At 28.2% G+C, this 22,526-nt stretch overlaps 1 protein-coding gene across 2 annotated transcripts in view; it reads right to left on the bottom strand.

Moving 5' to 3' along the window:
• The window catches only part of LOC107437476 (trafficking protein particle complex subunit 13), a 108,182-nt gene that overhangs the window by 30,205 nt on the left and 55,451 nt on the right, over window positions 1-22,526 (bottom strand). For both annotated transcript variants that reach the window (XM_087155297.1, XM_087155298.1), the window contains exons 3-6: window positions 12,273-12,357; window positions 11,238-11,374; window positions 11,063-11,135; window positions 10,807-10,851 (exon numbers count right to left, since the gene is read on the bottom strand). In XM_087155297.1, coding sequence (XP_087011423.1) covers window positions 10,807-10,851; window positions 11,063-11,135; window positions 11,238-11,374; window positions 12,273-12,357 — 340 coding nt within the window. The remainder of the gene's footprint in view (window positions 1-10,806; window positions 10,852-11,062; window positions 11,136-11,237; window positions 11,375-12,272; window positions 12,358-22,526) is intronic.

The raw sequence follows: 22,526 nt of genomic DNA, 5'->3' as shown, positions 1-22,526 counted from the left end.
GATGATGAATATAAGTTCATTACCAAACATAAGTCCTTATGAATTATGGATGGGGCAAAGACCCAGAATAAAACATATGCGAATAGTAGGATCAGCATGCTATGTCCATATACCAAGACAGAAGCGGAGAAAAATGGATAAGAAAGCCATAAAAGGTTATCTATTGGGATATGATGGTGATGAAAGATATCGTATCTGGATAAAGGAAAACAATAATGTTATCTGTTCTCGAGATATAATATTTGATGAGAAACCTCTAATTAATTGTGAAGATTCTGCAGAAATACCTGTGATTGATACAATGAGTCAATTACCTACTGAAGCTGAAAATGAGGGATAGCTTGATCAAAATTACTTAAAAGAGATAATGAGTTCAGAAAATGAAAGCGAAGATAGAGAAAATTTATTTACTATGAAACTGAGAAATCGCAGTGAACTAAAACAGCCTAAAAGTTTTGAAGATTATGTAATGGCAGCTGAAAGTTTCATATCAGATTCAAATGAGCCAGAGTCATACGAAGAAGCTATCAATTGTAAAGACTACAATTGTTGGATATAAGCAATGGATGCTGAAATCAAATCACTAAAAGAAAACCAAACATGGATATTAACACCTTTACCAGAGAAAGCTAAGGCTTTGCCTTGTAAGTAGGTGTTTCGTATCAAGAAAAATCCTGATGGTACTATAGATAAGTATAAAGCAAGACTTGTGATTAAAGGCTTTAATCAAAGAAAGGGTATTGATTACAATCAAACTTTTAGTCCAGTTACTAAGTTAGGAACTGTACGTTCAATAATAAGTATTGCAGCCTGTGAGAATATGCATCTTACGCAATTTGATGTATCAGCTGCCTTTTTATATGGTGATTTAGAGGAAAACATTTACATGTATCAACCTGAAGGTTACACTAATGGCACCAACAATGTATGTAAACTCAAGAAAAGTTTGTATGGCCTTAAACAAGCTCCTCGTTGTTGGCATTAATGTTTTAGTAGATTCCTGTTAAACCTTGGCTTTAAAGTTAATGAAGTGGATCAGTGTTTATTCATTCGCGAGAAAGAAGATAAAAAGCTACTCGTAGCTCTCTATGTAGATGATGGACTAGTTGCTGCTACTCATGAAGAAGAGTCAAGAGACTTCATAAATCAGTTGAAAGCTAAGTTCAAAATTACAAGCAAGCCAGCATATTTTTTAGGAGTAGAAATTTATAGACTTGATGATGGAAGCATTAAACTTGGACAAGAAGCTTACGCCACAAAGATACTACAGCGGTTTGGTATGAGTAATTGAAGGCCAGTTCATACACCTATTTTGAAAGAGGAAGAATCATGCTCTAGTGAAGAAGAGAATAAAACAGTATTTCCTTATTGTGAGGCTGTTGGTGCATCTTATGATGAGCACTAGACCTGACTTGGCATACGCTACAAGTGTTTTGTCATGTAAGTTAGAAATTCCTGTGAAAGATGATTTTATCAAAGTAAAACGAGTATTTCGATACATTGCGAGTTCCAAGCAAAAATGTATTATCTATAAATCAGGCTACAAACCCGGAATTCTAGAATGTTTTAGTGATGCTGACTTTGGAGGCTGCATGAAGACAGGAAGATCGACGAGTGGAGTTTTAGTTCTGCATGCAGGTGGGGCTATATCTTGGTTAAGTCAGCGTCAAACTATGGTTGCAATATCAACCACAGAGGCTGAGAAAGTTGCTGCAAATGAAGCCGCAAAAGAATTAATTTGGCTTAAAAGACTCTTCAATGGAATTTCCTCCTTGAAAGAAGTGCCAACAATTTTTGTTGATAAATAGTGCAGCTGTCGAATTGGCTCAAAATCCAGAGTTTCATAGTAGAACGAAGCACATCAGTATTAAACATTTCTTCATTTGTGTAAAGGTTTTAGAAGAAATTAGTGTGCAGCAGATCTCAACGGAGGTGCAAACTGCAGATATATTGACTAAGTCCTTGCCTAAGCCAAGACTTTTAAAGCTATGTGAAAAGATGGGACTCTTATAAACTCTTAACATTCAATTGTTACTTAGAAATTAGTAGTTAAGTTTTTTTTCTTTTTAACAAGGGAAAGTATTGATGTATGTGTTAATAAAAAAAAAGATTGGCATTTACATCAATAGGAAATCTGGCAACAGATCAGCACTGCTAATTTAACTTTCACCTATGAAGCTCGTGCTCCTTATTATTTTTATATATATTACGATAATCGTTCCATTTTGTTTCTTTTTTGTAGTATACTGAATAAATAGTTAGTTTAACTTAAAGATGTCATGTTCAGTCAATACTTACATAGCTCAATAATTTCTACAGTAAAAAGGACAACATGATTTTTATCTTGTCTATAAATCATTCTCTCAATAAAGAAATCTGATTATTTAAGTACAATTGTATAATGTTTTTTTTTTCAAAATTCCTGTGTAAATTTCAAGCAAACTTTAATTTTTTGCTGGAACTTGTTTTCTCTCCCTTTTTTCTAGATTCAATCTAGAAGACTCTAGCTGTGGTGTAAAAAAGTTTACACCTACAACTCTGCATATAATTATAACAATTTATCTATAAAATTTTCATATAAATAAATTTAAAAATTTAATTAAAAAAGGCCAAATAATGTCATAAAAAGGTTTATGTTTTCAAATTCCAAAGAGTAATAAATTACTTTTTGATTGTAATTTTACTTTTGAATAGATTAAAAAAGTACAATTTTGCACTTAGGTCAGAAATTAGCAGAAAATATCTGTTGCCAAGAAACATTAAGATATTTTTTAGATACTTTTGGCTTGATAGAGTATGGGTGTCCCTCCTAAGTGCTTATCAACTTACGTGCTCTATTTGTCTTTTTCCCACAAGAAATGTATCCTTCTTGCTTTCTTAAATTCTTAAGGTAATGTAATTTTTTTTATATTTATGAAACTTCATATCAGCTAATTATTTCAAAATTGATTTAAATCCATAAGTTTTACAGTAGAAAAAGGTAAAAACTTCAAAGGGTTCATACAAATCTTCCAAGTTAAAGATTAAAGAGTTCTAAGGATTTTTCAAGGACTACTTTGCAAAAAATTTAGGACACTTAATAAAAATATTACCAGAGAAAAGCATAATCTTAATAACAATATTACAACAAAAATATTATTTCAGTTTCAACAACAGGTTTTAAGCAGAAGTTCTACTGCAGAAGCAGACACTAATCTCTTCAATGTGAGACTTTTTTTCTTTAAAAGTCTTTCACAACTCTGGATTAATTTGATAAAAAGAGGTAATACGCCGAAAATAGAAAATGCTTCAGCAGAAATAGTATTTTGTCACAATAAAAATTTAGCCTTTTCTAAACAGAGATTTCTAGTCATGGATATAATTTACCCAGCTAAACATGGCTTAGATAAGATATTAGCTATTCAAAATTTTCAGACATATAATCAGGGTTTGTTGATTTAAATCACGATTTAAATTGAATGATTTTTTTAAAAAAACCATTGATTTAAATCAACTAATTTTTTTAAATATATATATATTGATTTCAAAAGTTAAAAAACAGTGTTTTAAATTATTGATACTTTAATTATTATCTTTTCTTAGTTTTAAAATTTATTTTAAATAAATTGCTGCATTAATTAATTTTAGTTAACGAAATTACTTTCTTTCTTGGCGTGTGTTAAACTTCATTTGAAATTACAATTTTAAAAATCTTTTGATTCTTGAGATTGAAAGTACAGAGTAAAGTAAATATTTAATGCTGTCTTTATATAGACTTGCATAGCTGTAGAAAGTAATTAATAAACATGAATTTTTTCCGAAAAATAATGCAAATAATGCTAATTAAAATTCTACCTTTTGAATGAAAAAGCGTGGAATTAAAATCTACATTATTTTTTATTTTGGAAAATTTATATTTCTGAAGCTTGAGGTTATATTAGAAATTACCCTAATATACCAAAAGTAGGAAAAAAAAAAGGCTGATTAATTCAGATATTTTTTTCCTGATATAGTGTCATTCTTCCCTTTCAAAGTCTATTTGAAGCAGTAGGGTTATTAACTGGTATTTTTTTCTCATAATATATTTACAGTATCTTTTGACATTATCTGATTTTCTATAAAGAAATTTTGTGAAAAAAAACTCCAATGGGTACATAGATTTTTAAAAAAATTTTTTCAGCTTAACTTTGATATAGAATTAAAAATGAATATTTTAATATAAAAATATATAGATTAAATATTTATTTTTTGATGAACTAGAGGGCTCCGCCCCCTGCTCGCCAACCCCCGGAGAATTGCTTACCAAGAATGCTTTGATTTCATATATTTCAATATTAAACTGAATATTAACTGTTATCATCGAAAAGAATTAATTTTCTTAAATGCAGAATAAGCAGTGTGTCAATATCAATGTCACTTTTTTTCGTTGACTGCAGTTCCTTCTATGTCCTATTTGTTCTCTAAATGAGCCAAAATTGTCAGAAATTAACATCAATGTGCAGATATAATCTTAATATGAAACTTGTTTAAAAAAAATGATAATCACAATAATACAGACTTTGTCCCAAAGAAATGAATATATTTTTAACACATTTAATTCAATATATATATATATATATGCAAACACTATAATATTTTTCAATAAGCAATATTGTTAAGAACAGGGTAATTTTTAAAAAAATATTTTAATAATATTCAGCAAAATAACTATAAATGAAAACATTAATTTTGCGGAATTAAAATAAACAATGCACCAATAGCATTTTCTTTACGCTAAATACATTTATAAATTTGACATTATATATATATGTTATAATAAGGTAACAATTTCGACAAATCACCAGCAAACTCATGTTGTTTTGATTTTAAAATAGGTGGATTAGGATTTTGGTCCATATCATTGTCAACATTGCTAAAGCGAATTGGTACAGTGTGCATTCCAACCACATTTTCTGTATTTACAGGTCTGGTTTGATGTGGGCAAATGAAAGTCGATGTTGTTGCGACTGTGTAGCAATTACACACATTCTCTTTTAGCTCAACCTTTGTTAGTTTAACTTTTTTTTTGTTAGTTGAATCATCATTAGGTTGTATAAGCAAAAGAGCATTATTTTCTTCTATACTATGAAGTTTACGTTTTCCCCGCTTTCGATTAGCTTTTGCATTGAGTTGCGACTTTTTAGTAATGTTAGGTCTTTTCTTTTTAGGCATTACTTGTAAATAAACAAATCGAATTAAGATTTAAAACCAGATTAAACTTACGAATTAACGTTTTAGAAAACAAATAATCAGATTAATCAATATATCAATACGAAATAAGTTGAGATGTTGTAAAACTGAAGAATGAAATTCTAACTATTTTGTGATTGGTTGCATCTCTGAAAAAGAAAATTCAGACTTGTAAATCGCTTTTTTAAGCTTGCCGTTTTCAGACATGTGATTGGCTGTTGTGAACGGCGGTTATTCTTCATTATTAACTGCAAAATCGTGCTTTAAAACTAAAATAAATAAAAATTTAAAATTATGTAAAAGATTTGAATGCCCTAAATGTCTTCCCTGAAAGATTCTGAATGAATTGATTCCTTAATCTTAGATTTTCATCACGTAGTTAAAAAGTTTTTCAGGGGACAAAATTAACTGCAAAAACTTTTTTTTAGAATAGAGAGATGACTACATTTATGAAAACAATCTGTTACATTTATTTTGTCATTTTAAAAATCAAGAGAAAAAAAAAAGAAATCACGATTTTAAATTAAAATTATGATTTTATTAATTTAAACTTTGTTTTAATAGTTAAAGTACCTTCACAAATTCAGCTTTAGGAAAAAAGGTAAAATAATTTCATAAAATACTTTTTTCTTAAAATTTTATTTTTGTGTCTCGTAAGAAATGATAAATCCATATTTTTACCATATTTGTGATGCTTTTTAATATAATTTTTAATTTTCAGAAATTATGTCTAAATTTTCACAAAATAGGTACCTCTCAGAAAAACCTACACAGACCCCTGAAGTATTGTTTAAATTCTCTATTTCATCTAGTCTTTAAATTTCAATCATGCATTTGTTTCAAAATGGTTGCTAGCATTCAAAGCTATGTATTATAATGAAAAATTATTTTAGTAAGTTCGGAGCTTCTAAAATATTGTTATAATATAGTTTTAATATAAATTTAATTTGGATTAAACATTTATAAAGTTCTTTTAATCATAAATTAAAGTTCTTACAGTGTATTTGAATAAAAATAAAAAAAAAACTGATTTAAATCAAAAAAATCTGACTTTTTTTTTTTTTTTTAAATCAAAAAAAATCACGAACCCTGCATATAATCCAAGAAGGAATGTACTAGCAGAATTTTAAAAGTTCAAAATAAATAATTTTAGAACCAAAGATTGCAAACACACTAATGAAATAAATGATGCCATGTGTTTATCTATAAATTAAAATAAAATATCTTTTAATCTTTTTATTAAATTAATCTCATTCTAACTTTTATTATTACACAAAATATTTTTTTAAAAAAAAGCAGAAAAATCTGTATTATAAAAAATACTATCAATATTTTAAAAAAAAGGTAATAGTAGCTTCATGAAAAATTCCTGAAATTTTAGCTGGGGAAAAAATGCATGTCGGAAGTATATATTTAATGATTTCGGGTAATTAAAGCTTTTAAAAAACTAAATCCTAAGTATAATTTTCATAAATGAGAAATTTAAACACATTTCTTTAATTTTATTTCATGAAAGTTTAATAACACAGGCCTGCGATGAAAAAAATACAAGGGGTCTGATAGCTGAACTTAATGTTATTTTTGGTGAAATGGAAAATAATAATGAAAAATTTCTATCACGTCACGTTTTTTAGAAAAATTCAATTTTACTGGAATTTTTATGAGCATTTACCATAAAAAAAATTTTCGTTTTTGATTTCCTTCCCTTTTTGACTGACCAACATTCTACTTTGGTTAAATCTACAAAAGTACCCCTCTATCACTACTTCCTGCCACCGTCCTTCTCTCTGTCACAATCTCTCTCTACTAATAGCGTCGCGAGAATCCTTATCTAGGTTCGCTGACCTCTCAGAAACACTAGCAAACTTAACAGGGAGTTATTTTAAAGTCTGCTTTTTTCTGTGCGTTTCGTGAAACATGGCTTTGAGTTCGAGACATTGTGAAAATTTCCCAGATGACTATTGTTATATATGCAGTGAATGCAGTGTTGTTAAAAATCACATGAGGAGCATTACAGACTATGTAAGACAACTTCATCTCGCATATTTTGGCATGAAACTCTGAGATCATGACAAATCTTGTGTGCCTCATAAAGTTTGTGTGCAGTGTCTCAATGATCTACGCTTATGGCATCAAGGAAAGAAGACTGCTTTACGAATTGGAATTCCTACGACGTGGAAGGAGCCCCAAAACCACTTTGATGATTGTTATTTTTGTTCCTGCCATGTTCGTGGGTATAACCGGAAAAATCAAAGACTTAATATCTTATCCTGATAGCATTCCATCGGCCACATGCCCCTGACCTCATGGATCTGATGTGCCTGTGCCTTTGCCTCCAACTGAATTGCCAATCATCTCTTCAGAGTCTTCAGACTCGGAACAGAAATTCAAGGCTCCGATATCTAATATAGGCCATCTGTTGCCGGTTCACCTCAGCCCTTTTCTCAGTTTGAGCTTAATGATCTGACTAGAGATCTTGGCCTTTTGAAACAGGCAGCTGAATTGTTAGGCTCCAGACTGAAGGAAAAAAACTTATTGGCCAAAGGAACATCTTTTCATTGGTACAGGAATCGTGAAAGGAATTTATTAAGTACTTTGATGAAGAGGAGAACTTGGCCTATTGTTATGATGTTCCTGGATTGATGAGCAAATTTAATGTCATCTACGATAAAGATGAGTGGAGACTGTTTATAGATTCATCTACAAGAAGCCTCAATGCTGTTCTTCTTCAACATGGGAGCCAGTATGCATTAGTACTAGTTGGACACTCAGTATATTTAAAAGAATGCTACGAAAACCTGGCTCTCGTCCTGGACAAAATAAAATATATCGACCACAGTTGGACCATTTGCGGTGATTTGAAAGTTATCTCCATGCTTCTTGGTCAATAAGGGGGATTTGCAAAGTACCCATGTTTCATTTGTGAGTGGGACAGCTGTGACAAGACTCAACATTGGGTCAAAAAAGAATGGCCGAAAAGACAAAATCTTGACCCAGGCACCAAGAACTTTATTCAAAACAGCTTAGTTGATCTGGAAAAAGTATTGCTACCTCGCTACATATAAAATTAGGTGTAATGAAGCAGTTTGTCAAGGGTGCTCCAAACGATGGCAATTGTTTCAAATACCTGTGCAAAGTTTCCAGGTTTATCCCAAGCTAAGTTGAAAGAAGGAATATTTGTTGGTCCAGATACTCCGCAAACTCATGAAGGATAAAAAATTTGAGACTAACATGACAGCGACGGAAAAAGAAGCTTGGGTTGCTTTCAGAGATGTCGTCAGTAAATTTCTGGGTAATTACAGGGATCCTGATTATAAGGAAATTGTAATGAAAATGCTGGACAAATTTAAAACGTTGGATTGCTCCATGAGTGTAAAAGTGCATTTCCTTCACTCACATGTGGACTTTTGCCCTGAGAATTTAGGAGCAGTCAGCGAAGAACAAGGGGAAAGGTTCCATCAAGATATCAGAGATATGGAGCGTAAATATCAAGGAAGATGGGACAAGAACATGCTTGCTGACTACTGTCGGATGATAGCCCGGAATAAACCTGAGATTAAGCATAAAAGAAGATCATCAAAAATAAGTTTCAGAGGAAAACGAGTATGTACTTAAATAGAAACTTTTCTCTTTTGTTTGTTTTATTATTTGTTTCAAACTTTCATGTACACATACACAATGTTTGTTATTTTTGGTTAATCATCAATTTCACGTAAGTTATCTCAATAAAAACAAATTTAAATGGTATGTTGGTGATTTTCTTCTAGAAACTGATGTAAAAAGTTTGAACACAAGGAACTTATTGTTTTTCTCTCGACCAGAGGTGGCTTGTGCGGTCTGGTAACAGCATTTCTTATTCATTTTAACCTTCAAAAAATTAGCTGACAGTTAAAAAATCAATTTTCTTTCACAAGATTAAATTTTACATAGATCAAAATGAATGACGAGAACAGTTACCGGATAGTACATGCAAAATTGTTTGAGAGAATTCCTTTCCAAATAGGATTTTAGTAATAACATTAATATCGATTTTATAAAAAATCCTGATGTGATTGGGAAAAATTATTCTCATTTTCGAAATCAGCTTATCAAATAACATAGATAACATATAAATCAACAATAATTTCTCTTGTATTTTTCAAAAAGTTCGATTTCGCAGGCTTGTGTAATTACATAAAGTATAAATTAATAAATTTATTAAGATTAATTGACATAATAAATCAAAATTATGAACCATATTATTTAAAGACATTAAAATACATATAAACATTACACAACAACATTAATAGAGATAGATTTTAATTCTTGACACAAATTTGGACAATTTTAAAGGGCCCTAAAATTGTTTCTCAAAATTAAGGAGGTCTAAAGGATTGTACCAAGCCTTATAATATTTAAACAATAAAAATATGCTCAAAATAATATTTTTAATACAAGGTAAAAATCATAAAATAAAATTAATGAAACTTACACAGTAATCCTTAAACATACAATCACCAGATGAAAATCATAAAAGAAAAAAAATGAAAATTATTATGTGTAGAGAAAAAAATAAAAAGGTATCAAAAGAACACACAAAATAAATAGGATTGAAACAAAACAAATACAATTTTTTTAATAATTGTTATTAAATAATAAAAATCATACACAAATAAGTGTCTTATTGCTACTCCTATTCTCTAAGCTAATTAGGTGGCCTCATACAGCAAAAATATATAAAAATTATAATCTTGCATATAGTTTTAAGTGATTAATGGGTTGAAAAATGAAGAACTATTTTAATGTGCAAAACACATAGAAATTCTGTTCCAACACTGATTTACAGAAATAGTTTTCACACTTTATAAAAGCTATTTTTTTTACATTATAAAGAACAATATTTTAACTTCACAGGTTTATAAATTATTCAAGAGTCAGTTTTTTTTTAAGAAATTGGGAAAGAAAATTTTTATTGAGAGAAATTTATATGACAAATAATGGATATAAGAAGAAAGTTATAAAAATTATTATTCATAAGAAACTATTACATTGTAAACAAACTATATAACCACTAAACGAATTGAAAACGTAGTTAAAAAGAAAAATCACTGTATATGCAATTAAGATAGAACCATTAGCATCTAAAATGATTATGGGACACCAATAGTCAATATAATTAATAGTCAATATATGAGACAAATAGGTGATTAGGTTACAAAAGTTTTGCTTCTTTATATTATACAGGATAAATTTTCTTCTTGATAATTGAGGTCAACTTGACAGGTTTCACTGTATCAGAAATGATTCTAAAAATGACGCATCCTCTCTATGAGTTTACTACCTGTCTAAATTGACCACTATAGCAATTTATCCCAAGTAGTTTCACTTTAACGTAAACAAAAAAATTAAAAGTTTTCAACAGATACAAAAGTATGAAGGAAATTTTATAAATATTTTTCATATAAATTAGCAAGGAATTTAGGTCTAACACACAATGAAGTAGTCTAATTTTCTAAACTACTACCACTTCTGAAGCACTTATTTTTTATCTTTTAAAAGTATTATTTTTTTAATCTAAGAACTAGTATTTTCAGTAACAAAATCATAAGCAAGACTCACCTCAGCATTGTAAAATTTAGTCTTGACATCTAATGGTTTTGATACCTAAAAATAGAAACAATTTTGGAAGAATAAAGAACTATGAGAAAAATGCATAGCTAAAAAAATTGAAAATAAATACACGCATTATTTTCTTTCTTAAATACTAAAAACTTAGTTTTTAGACTTAAAGCAAATATTTCTGATGCATGATATATATATGCAATGTATACATATATTTATATTTATACACACACTCACATTTAATATATGTTACCTGAAATTTAAAGAATTTCCTAAAATGCATTTTTTCACCATTTACAGTAGTGTAGCTCACAGTACAAGCTAAACTGAAAATATAAACAACAAAAATTATTAAATTTGTTATAAAAATTACTAATTTATTGAATTTTTAAGCCCAAAAATTTATAAAGAACATTTCAAATACTTACATATGAGTACCTATTTCTTTGACCTCATGGTGAATTACATCATCAACGCTATGATCAGGATTTAATTCAGTGAAAGTACTGTAATTTCCTCGTTGGCCAGCTAAAACAATCTTTTGCATTCCAATTTGAAGGTCAGCCTGAAATTAGATAAATACATTTCAAAACTAAAATAAACTAAATGGCAAAAAAATCAATTAAATTAAAAACATATATTATTTTTGTTAAGTTAAAAGTTTTAAAGACAAATTCAAGTTCTTTTGTTTCTTATTCAATGATCAATTTAAAATACTTATTTTGAAGTAAAGACAGTTTAGTTTTGAAAAAGGTAATTATTGGTGGTAGATGCACCTAAATATTACTCGCTCTAAATGGCACTTTATTTTGCAATTTTCACTTATTATTATTTCTTGCTTAATCACACTCATCTTTAATAGTAGTCACTTGCTAATTACCATAAAACACTTATCTCTAATATAATGCATAAACAAATAATCAAAAGAAGTTTTTAAAATTTAAATTATACTCTTCACTCTTTTTTTTATACTTAATTCATTCATATTTCGACCCGTTAAAATACCACACATTTATTACTAACCTATATACAGATTAAGCTTTTGAACATTTGTTCAATTGTAATAAAACTGAAATCAAAATATGAACTTTAAAATCAAAAGTAAAAATGTTTTAATTGGAGCAAATGCAAAGAAAGTTAAATTTAAAAAAAAAAAAGGAATATTATTAAATAAAAATTTAAACAAAAGATTCTAATGTAAAACTCAACAGAATTACTAAAAAAACAGTGTAAAAAATGCCACAAGTTAATAAAAACTAGACAGATTATTTATTTAAAAAAGTGTATTTCTTGAGACATCCACAATTTTAGGCATTAACATTTTGTTAGACTGAAAAAACACATAAAATTTTAAAAAAATTAAAGACATGTACTGAAGTTTGTAATACAGGAACAACATTCTTGACACATTTTATTTTTATATATTCAATTTTAATTTATGGTATGTATATAAAAAAAAGTACCTGTACATGAACAGCAGTGACTTTCTGTTGACTATCATTATGTACACTCATGTAACAGGAAAATGTTTCACCTAAATATATATTCCTGTAAAAAAAATATTTTATCATTGAATCTAAATTGATGAAAATATTAATAGACAACTTGAACATACAATGGGTTCAAAAAAATCACTTAATAAAAAGTTAAAGTGTGTTAGAAACTTGATTCTCTTTAATTTATTTGAAACTAACAGAAAAATTAAATTCCTTTTTCACTTTTACTTTTTATTCTTCATGTAAATATTCAATGGTAATTCCAAAACCTAAGTTAATTCTTATCTTAGTATTAAAGAAGGAACTATGAATATATTTTCAAAGATTTTTTCTAATTGTCCTAATTAGAATAATAAAAGACTAGTTTATTTAATATTTTTATTTTATAAATATGTGCGTGTGTTGACAAGGACCTACAACCGAGGACACACCGGTAACCGAGGACCTCGTGCCAACCGAGTACGTTCTTGGTTAGAAAATGCTATTTTCGGACTCGAGGGGTCATGAAATAGTCCCAGAAAATTTTTTAGCAATATCTAATTTTATTCTCGATTGGCAGTGTTTATAAACACTATGTATAATGAGCCGAGTCGAAGTGTGTATGCGTGCAAAAACGACGTCCTCGGTTGGTCGATTAAACCACACGTTCAGCGGGGGTCCTCGTTTGCACCGAGAAACTGCCTACTCGGAAACACTCACCGTCTTTTTCGTATTTAACAAATAAGCATGAAATAAATTAAGGAAATGCTTAAACATATTTACACACTTGGTTAACAGACATTTTATCAGTTAAATATATATGAAAGTTCATCATTTAATGTATAGGAATAAATAATTGTTCCTATTTGAAAAATTATCACATCCATAATTTAATTACTTTTTTAATATGTAAGAAATGCATAGAAACGTTTTCAGACAATTTTAAGAGAAATTAATGATTTTCTTCACTTTTATTTTACTGAAGGTGCTTGTGTGTTTGTAACGAAGAACTTGTTAATGAAAAATAATGCAGTTATCTAGTCATTATAAATTGAAATATAGTGATTTAAGTTTAAATAGTTATCTTAAAAAGCTCTTCTTTTTTGATTATTTCTTTAAGTTTAACATAAATTACTTTTTTAAAAAACAGCTTTTTAGAAATTCGGCTTACACATATTTCAATGTTTACCCCCTTTTTAAAGAAAATTATTTTTCTTACTCTTTCTTGTATGATAAGACTTCTTTTAATAAATTGCAATAAAATTTTTTTAATTTTGCTGATAAAGTAATGTAGCAATTACATTAGACGCTTTTAAAAATTTATGTCTGGCATTTTTTAAAGACTAAAACACTATTTAAGTCTCTATTATTATTTAGAACTTATTTGTACTACATGTTCGAAAAAATTTAAGTTTTTAGACAATTAAAATTAAACATATTTTGTAATTAAATTTAATATTCAAAATAAATTGCTTTAAATAAAAAAAATGACTTAACTTTTTGCTATTCTAATGCAATCTAATTGAGATTAAGCGGGAAATCGGTTTAAGATATTTCCTTCAAACTAGAACTGTATGATTCTAAAGAACTTAGAGAAAAATTTCTTACACGGAGACAACCGAAGACCTACAATATGCACAGGCGATCACGAACCTACAAAACATACAGCCAAGCGAGGACCTACAATACATACAGCGAAGCGAGGACCTACAATACATACAGCGAAGCGAGAACCTACAATACACACAGCCAATCGTGGTCCTACAATACACAAAGCTAATCGAGGACCTACAATACACACAGCCAATCGTGGACCTTAATTACACATGGCTAATTGAGCTTATTTAAATGATAATGAAGAGCAAATTTTATTAAAATGAATAATCATCCAAATGATACTGATTTATGCTTTGGGGCTTTGTTTGTGATATTTTATTCATCAGACTTTGATTCACATTAGTTTTAAAATTGCTGACTGACTGGTAATGCTCTGATACTTACTAATGATCGGCATGAAAATTTTAATTTTTAGGTCATTCAGAGTTTTTGTAAATACCACCCTTAAAAACTATTTTTTTAATATTTGTTGAAATTGAAGACAAAAAATGTGTTTATATGGGGTCAAATATTAATATTAAAGCAAGGTAAAAATCAAAAATACAGAAATTCAGTCGAAATATAACAAATCATAGTACAGTGAAGCAAATGAAACAGAAAACAAGACAGTTTTGATGATGTAAAGAAACAGATAACAGGTGAAAAATGATCATTAAAAAGATATTTACATTTAAACCTCAACAATACTTATTTTTGTGCTTATTGGACATTCACATTCCTCTATTATAGTTTGTTAGATTTCGATAAGCTTTCTGTTTTCAATCACTTAAATACTAATTTACAAACTCCAATATATAAACTTAGTTTTCATTTTTGATATAGATTTTTAAAGAAACATATAAATTGCCATTTTTACGGAACACCCTGAACTCTTCTAGGTCAAAGCTTAAAAATGTATATTACAGTAACGTTATGGAATTAAATTGCCAGAAAATACGCAGCATTCGATTGCAAATTCTTTATTTGAAAAAAAAAGTGTTTAAATTTAGAAAAATACGAATCTACAGTTAACGAAAAGATTTTACTTGTAAACACCCAAACAGTATTTTCTTTTGTATTAATTTTATTTATTTATCTAACATGAAAAGATATTGGTCTAACAGTTTCTCACTGTTGTCTGCGCACACTTATTGACCACGAAAATTCCATTGTAGTATTTTTAATTAAAAAACATCTGAAAATAGTTTGCAGTCCTCTGGAGGAATTAATAAAAATTATGATCCTATTTTTTCTTATCTCTTATTTGAAGGTATCTTTATTCGGTTCTACTTTGATTACAGAGGTATTTAATATAAATTGAAGATATTTCCAATTATATATGTATATATATATACGCGTGTGTGTAATATCTGTTGGTTGGACAGTATTAAATTTCTATGTCGATAACATAACCTAAATTAGGAAAAATAATCTTAAAATTATTTTTTTTATAATTTTTTTCTATTTATTTTATAACCGAACAGCCGACCCAATTTAGGGTATACAACTAATGTTACCCATGACAACCATCTCCATATCCTTCCAATTTTGAACCCAATCCAGGAGACTAATGAACTCATGGATCAAGTATTGGGAGAAATTTGACTTCGTGGAGGACTTTTTGATGGAACTAGCACGCATTTGCGTTACATGAAGAGGAAAACCACGAAAAACTCCCGCTGTTAGCCTGATTGAAAGGGGACTTTAACCCATGATCTGTCTATCACTGAGGATATTTTACCTCAGTACTGTGGTCAGTGCGAGCCGAGTGCAAAATTAGAATCAACCAACCATTGCCGGAATTCGAACCTGGTTCACCTCATTGAGAGGCAAGTGCTCTATCCACTGACTCACAACTTCTCTCTTAATTTTATTATCCTTTTGCTACCACTCAGTAAAGTCAGTCTCTACGATCCTTTTTAAGTAGGCATGAATGTATCTGGCTAAGCTGGCCTACACCCTCAGAAAAGTAAAAACTGGTTCTTAAATTTCAAAATAAATACATAAAATTAAATATGCGGAGAATAGAAATACTTTGCAGAGATTCTCTAATAATTTTTTTAATAATTAGAAAGTTAAAGAGGTGAGCTCTCGAATGTTCTTTTAAAAAATGTTGCTACCAGTTTTTAGTTTTCTGAGGACCCTGGTCACCTCACGCAATGCGGCAGTGCGGTGGTCCACACATCTCTGAAAAAAATGCGGTTTATGTAGATACTATATAAATAATTTCTTTTCTAAGATGCAGCTGAAGTTTTAAAATTACCACAAACGCTTGAATTCCATAGAATAAAAAAAATTATATTATTATGTCACAGTTGATAAGGCTTTACTTCTCTGTCACAAAATATATCAGCACAATTATCCTACAAATAACATAATATAAAATTACAAAGGACTACAGAAAAAAATTTCTGTCTTTATGTTCCATTCTACTTTTATAATTTAACATAACCGAGAATAACTTTGCACTGTAAGACAGTTGAAATCACGATGGTCATCATATATGATTGGACTCCAATTTTTTATCAGAAACTTTCCATCTAGAATTTAATGAACATAAAATAAAAACAATAATTTAATTCAAATTCCATAATTCCAATTCTATGATTCCATAATTAATGAGTGACCTTTATATCCTTGAATGACCTATTGAATACTTAGTTTTATCTAATACGTAATAAGTGAAAGCATGAAACCAATATATTTTAGTTGTAAATATTTTACGTTTCAAAAAAATATTGCTCTTTAACAAAAAAATCTACACGTGAAATTTTCAACCTACAAATGATAAACTCATCCTCTTTTTTATTTTATTTTATTAATAGTTTTAAGATGTTTAGTTAGTGAGTTTATCTCTTTATTAAAAACTATCAATTTGATAAGAGAATATTCTGATGCTGGATATCAAACGCGTTTTTCTAAGAACTATCTTTTTAAAGTTTTCAAGCATGTTTTTAAATAAATCATATGAACTAGCTACGTTGTCCATAATAAATTCACACATTGCGTATCTTTTTTAAAAATAAATAATAAAGTAAATAATTCTTTTTATAACACATTGTTTCGTCTCCTTAGGAAAAAGCCGAACATTTATGTACTAAAACGAGTACACTATTGCAGTAGCTAACCTTAAAACCGAAAATTAAAAATTCTCTTTCTATATAATTTTTTTAATCTTATTTTTATTACAAAAATGTAAACACATCATATAATTCGCAACACAGAAGAAGTAAGAACCACTGATACTATCTCCTATATAGTTTTCAAATAAAACAAAATTCTTTGTACAAATTAAAGAATTTTCCATTACTTATTTTGCGACTAAAAACCATTTTCATTCAATCATTCCATGTCAACAGCTACGTGTTTACTTAATTAAACAACTATCGTAGTTATTTAATTTATTTATTTACTCTTTTTGTTTGATTCTTGTAATTTTCAAAACTACTCTGAAGAGTTGAGTTAAAAAGTGTTTAATTTAAGTACTTCACAAAGCAGAAGAATAAGTACAACAGTTTATAAAAATTAAAATATATCATAAAAACTAGATGAGAAACATTCAAGTAATTTTCTGTAACGAAATCATGTTTTATTAATACCCAAGTACAGATCTCGACAGTTTTCAGTTTATCTCTTTTTATTAGATATAACATTATCATTTTGATAATAATGTATTTCAAACAAACTTTACATATTCCATGCATACTTTTCCAAATATAAATATTTAGCGGGTAGTAAAAGGGTATCCTCTTTTCTTTATTTTATTCTCAGACTATTTACAATGACGCGGAAGTAACACTCCCTCCTCCTCCTAGTTGAGGGGAGAGTAAAACTGGTTTTTGACCCCCGACCCCCTAAGAATTATTTCCAAACAAATGCTAAGAAGGCTTTGGAAGACCAGTCTCAATCGATGAGCTTTTCTCTCTCTTTTTTTTATAACTAAGGGAATAAAAATAATTATTACAATGATTATCCACAGTATTTTTTTTAAAAATTTTTTAATGCTTTTATAATTTATAATATTATTTTTATATTATTAGTTTACTTTATAATTAATATTTCATTATTTTCAGTCTATTTCACATTATTATTGTTTTATACTATTATTTTTATTTTCGTCTCAATGCTTTAACATGAAAAGCGTACTTATTAAAATAAATTTTTAATATTTTTTCTTCAAATTTTGTAAAAAATTTTAAAAATTAAAATCTAATTTAATTAACTTTTTAATCCAAATATATGATATAAAATAAAATTCATCGAACATTTAGGTACTCATAAAAAAATTCCTTTCCATGATTAATGTAATTACTCTCACTTAATAAACATTAAAACTGTTAGACATTTACAATAAAACAAGCTAATTTGCTCTTGATATTTAATTACAATCTATTTAATTACAAAAAATTTAAAAGAAATGTGTATAAAATGTAGAAAAGTGATGAAATGGTTATACAAATTAACGAAGATATTTTTCTCAACTACATATTTATCATGCCATAGTATTTTAACTAATAAAATCCAATAAATGCGTTAAAGACTTTTGGTAGTTAAAGCCTCGAACAATTTCTAAGTGAAGTTCTTAAATCAAGTCATTGTCTGATTTCATCTGTAGTTATATTATTTAATCAAGATGATGACAAATTGGGTCACTGAAGTATTCTTAATTTTAACATACATATTTAATTTACGACTATTCTTTTTGATTAAAATGAAAAATTTTGTTCCGTTTAATGTTTTCTTTCACTTTGTAAAATTTTCCAGACTCTTGCAATCCTGTGATAACTTCAAGCGCACAGTGAGCAAAATGAAATTGCGAATTCTCTGAATAACTTCGGGCTAGTGGTTAAAATTTTATGTACTAGGATTTTCAGTCTGAATTGATTGAGAGCTAACTAAGCATAGACTATATTTTAAGTTTTGAAATTGGAACAAAAACTTACTTTCTCTGAATAAATAAACCATTTTTTTTAAACGGATGTGGATTTTTGATGAGTTTCTGAAGATATGGAGGGTATTCTAAGCTGACCACCATTTTCAGAAAACTAAAAAAAAAAGTGCTAAAATTTCAAAATATGTATTTGAAAACCCAATGATTAACCTTCGTAATTAAATAATCTGAGAACAAAAACCCCTCGTCGAGAATCTCTGAAAAAGATGTATATATTTTTTAAACAATTGAAATGGCAAAAAGATAAGCTTCAGAATTTTCTTTAAAGAAATTATTTACCAGTTTAGATTTTTCAGGGAGCTAGCCACCTTGTAGCCACTATATATATATATATATATATATATATATATATATACATATATATATATATATATATATATATATATAAGTTCAAAAAGAAGATAAAACAAAGAAAAATTACAGACATATGAAAAAAAAGGAGGGAGAAATAATAAGTAAAAAAATAACAAATAACAGTTTTAAATTTAAAAAAAAAAAAAAAAAAAAAAAAGGAAAAAAAAAAAAAAAGATGAAAATTTATTTATTAAAAAAACCTGTAAAAACCGGAACTTTCTTCGCATTTTCTTGTATTTATATATATATATATATATTAAAATGACAGGCAATTGCGAGGATTGGAGAACGAAGCGAGTATGGAACAGAGTCTTCTAGTAATTCATAATATCACACTGTATCTTAAGTACTCTTACAAGGGAAACTAGGGAAGTGTGACTCGCCAATTTTGAAATAAACTAGTGGGATGTATGCCTTATGAGGAATAATTCTAGGGGGCAACATTCGTTTCGGCCCATAGAAGGTCCTGTGAGAGATAGAAAATAATTCAATGTATAGAAAAATCGGTATTTTATCACTTCAATGCAGACTATTAGTTATTGTAATTGTCTCATAATCCAATTAATTTGTAATTAATTGGATAATTATTTAATTTGCTAATTAATAAATTAATTAACATTCGTTTCGGCCCATGGAAAGTCCTGTGAGAGATAAAAAATAATTCAATATATAGAAAAATCAGTATTTTATCACTTCAATGCAGACTATTAGTTATTGTAATTGTCTCATAATCCAATTAATTTGTAATTAGTTGGATAATTAATTAATTTGCTGATTAATAAATTAATTAACATTCGTTTCGGCCCATGGAAAGTCCTGTGAGAGATAAAAAATAATTCAATATATAGAAAAATCAGTATTTTATCACTTCAATGCAGACTATTAGTTATTGTAATTGTCTCATAATCCAATTAATTTGTAATTAGTTGGATAATTAATTAATTTGCTGATTGATAAATTAATCAAAAAAATAATTATTCATAAATTGTTAATTAATTTTTTATTAATTGTTAATTAATTATGAATTAATTGTTAATTAATTAATTGATTTGCAATTACATACTACAATTAATTTTGAAAGTTTTTTGGAAAAAAAATTAAACAAATTTGATGTAAATTTTTTTTTTAAATTAACCTAACAGGTTTTTCTGAAAAACTACAGATATATAAAATTTTCAAAATCAATTTTGACAATAAATATGCATTATATAGTACGTGAAAGTACCACAAAATTAATTGAAGTATGAAACAATTACAATAACTAATAGTCTGCATTAAAGTAATAAAATACCGATTTTTCTATACATTGATTTATTTTTTATCTCTCACAGAACCTTCTATGGGCCGAAACGAATGTTGCCCCCTAAAATTATTCCTCATAAGGCATACATCCTACTAGCTTATTTCAAAATTGGTGAGTCACACTTCCCTAGTTTCCCTTGTTAGTGAAAGTATAAGTATATACTCTTAGTCAAAGTATATTTTTCAAAGAAGAACATTCTTCCCAAAATAAAAAAAAAGCGAACACTCTATATAACATTATTATCTAATGATCTGTTTTTCATATACTTAGATTCAATATTAATGGTTCGAAGGCTTCACCTCTACTAATTAAAAACTAAAGACGATGTTGGAAGTACGAAATCAGACTCAAAAGTGTTCCTTGTCTGAATAAAGACAATATTTTTTTAGACTGATTTTCATTTGTGATCTAGAAAATATGAGGTGTAATCGCAATCTGGAAAATATAGTTCCAATAATTTAGATATGAAAGCGCTTGGGCGTGTAGGCCCCTTAAAGTTAATGAGTGTTTCTCCCTCACAATGAAACTATATTTTATCACTGCATCGGATGTAAAAATATGTATACTTTATTATTCATAAATTTTTCGACAATTATTAAATAGAAGAATAAAAGCAATTATTAAAAACTAATTTTTGCAAGGAATTCATAATAACCGAAGGAATTCGAATAAACAATTTTTATGAATGTGTGTAAAAACTTTTCGAATAGCTTAAAAAGTTCTTGAGATATAGCAAAACATGTAAAAAAATTAACATTAAAGATTGCATTCCTACTTAAACGAGGGCCATATTTTCTATAAAGGTTACAAGGTGACCAGCACCCTCAAAAAACTAAACTGGTAGAAATTTTTTTAAAAGAATGTTCTAAAACTTATCCTTTTGCCTATTCAATTGTTTAAAATATATATACATCCTCTTCAGAGACTCTCGACGAGGGGTTTTTGTTCTCAGATTTTTTAATTGCAAACGTTAATCTTGGGCTTTCAAATACACATTTTGAAATTTTAGCACTTTTTTTTGTTTAGTTTTCTGAGGACGGTGGTCAGCTTAGAATACCCTCCATATCTTCAAAAATTCATCAGAAATCCACATCCGTTTAAAAAAAAAAGGGGTTTATTTACTCAGAGAAAGTAAGTTTTTGTATCTAATTTCAAAACTTAAAATATAATCTATTTTTATTAGTCAACCTTGTCTCACCCTCGCCAAAGGGCATCCAGGGAGAAAATATAGTCCATGCTTAATTAGCTGGAGACTGAAGAATCCTAGTACATAAAATTTTAACCACTAGCCCGAAGTTATTCAGAGAATTCGCAATATCATTTTGCGCACTGTGCGCCTGAAGTTATCACAGGATTGCAAGAGTCTGGAAAATTTTACAAAGTGAAAGAAAATATTAAACGGATCAAAATTTTTCATTTTAATCAACAACAAAAAAATAGTAGTAAATTAAATATGTATGTTAAAATTGTTAAAATCTTACCTTGAGAGTGGAATTGAAATTGGTGAAATTTTAAACAATAGCATTTTGTTATCACTTTTTAAATAGTTCTGGACCATAGCCACCCTGCATTAACAACACAATTTGCAAAAATTCCCGTGAAGGTTAATAAAAAATTGCTACTAAGGAGATTTTAAATTCAAAAATATTACAGAGCCAGTTTTCTGATTTTTTTAAAATTCTTTTGGAATATTTCCTTATTTATTTACTTTATTTACATTATTAAAAATCTTGGATTTTAGATTTACATTATAATAGTGTGATGTTAGTGTTAGTGTGCTAACAAATAATTTTGTAAGGAAATTTCTTCGTTAATTAGTCGACTGTTTTATATTTGTCTGAACATTTTATACACAATAAAATTTCAGAAGCTGAGCTCGTTTGATAAAATAGTCTGGTCCAGAGATGCCTGCACTAAATTTCTTCATTTTAAAGACCTTAAAATGAAATCCTGATACAAAACAGACACTTGAGATAAAAAATTAGGTAATTTTCCTAAAATACGTTTATTTAAAAATTATAAATATACAAATTTAAAA

This window comes from Parasteatoda tepidariorum, chromosome 11 (assembly GCF_982258835.1).
Source record: "Parasteatoda tepidariorum strain Cologne lab strain chromosome 11, Ptep-v5.0, whole genome shotgun sequence".
NCBI classification, from domain to species: Eukaryota; Metazoa; Arthropoda; class Arachnida; order Araneae; family Theridiidae; genus Parasteatoda; species Parasteatoda tepidariorum.
Note: the sequence above shows the minus strand (reverse complement) of the source record. Positions and strands in the feature narration are given on the sequence as shown.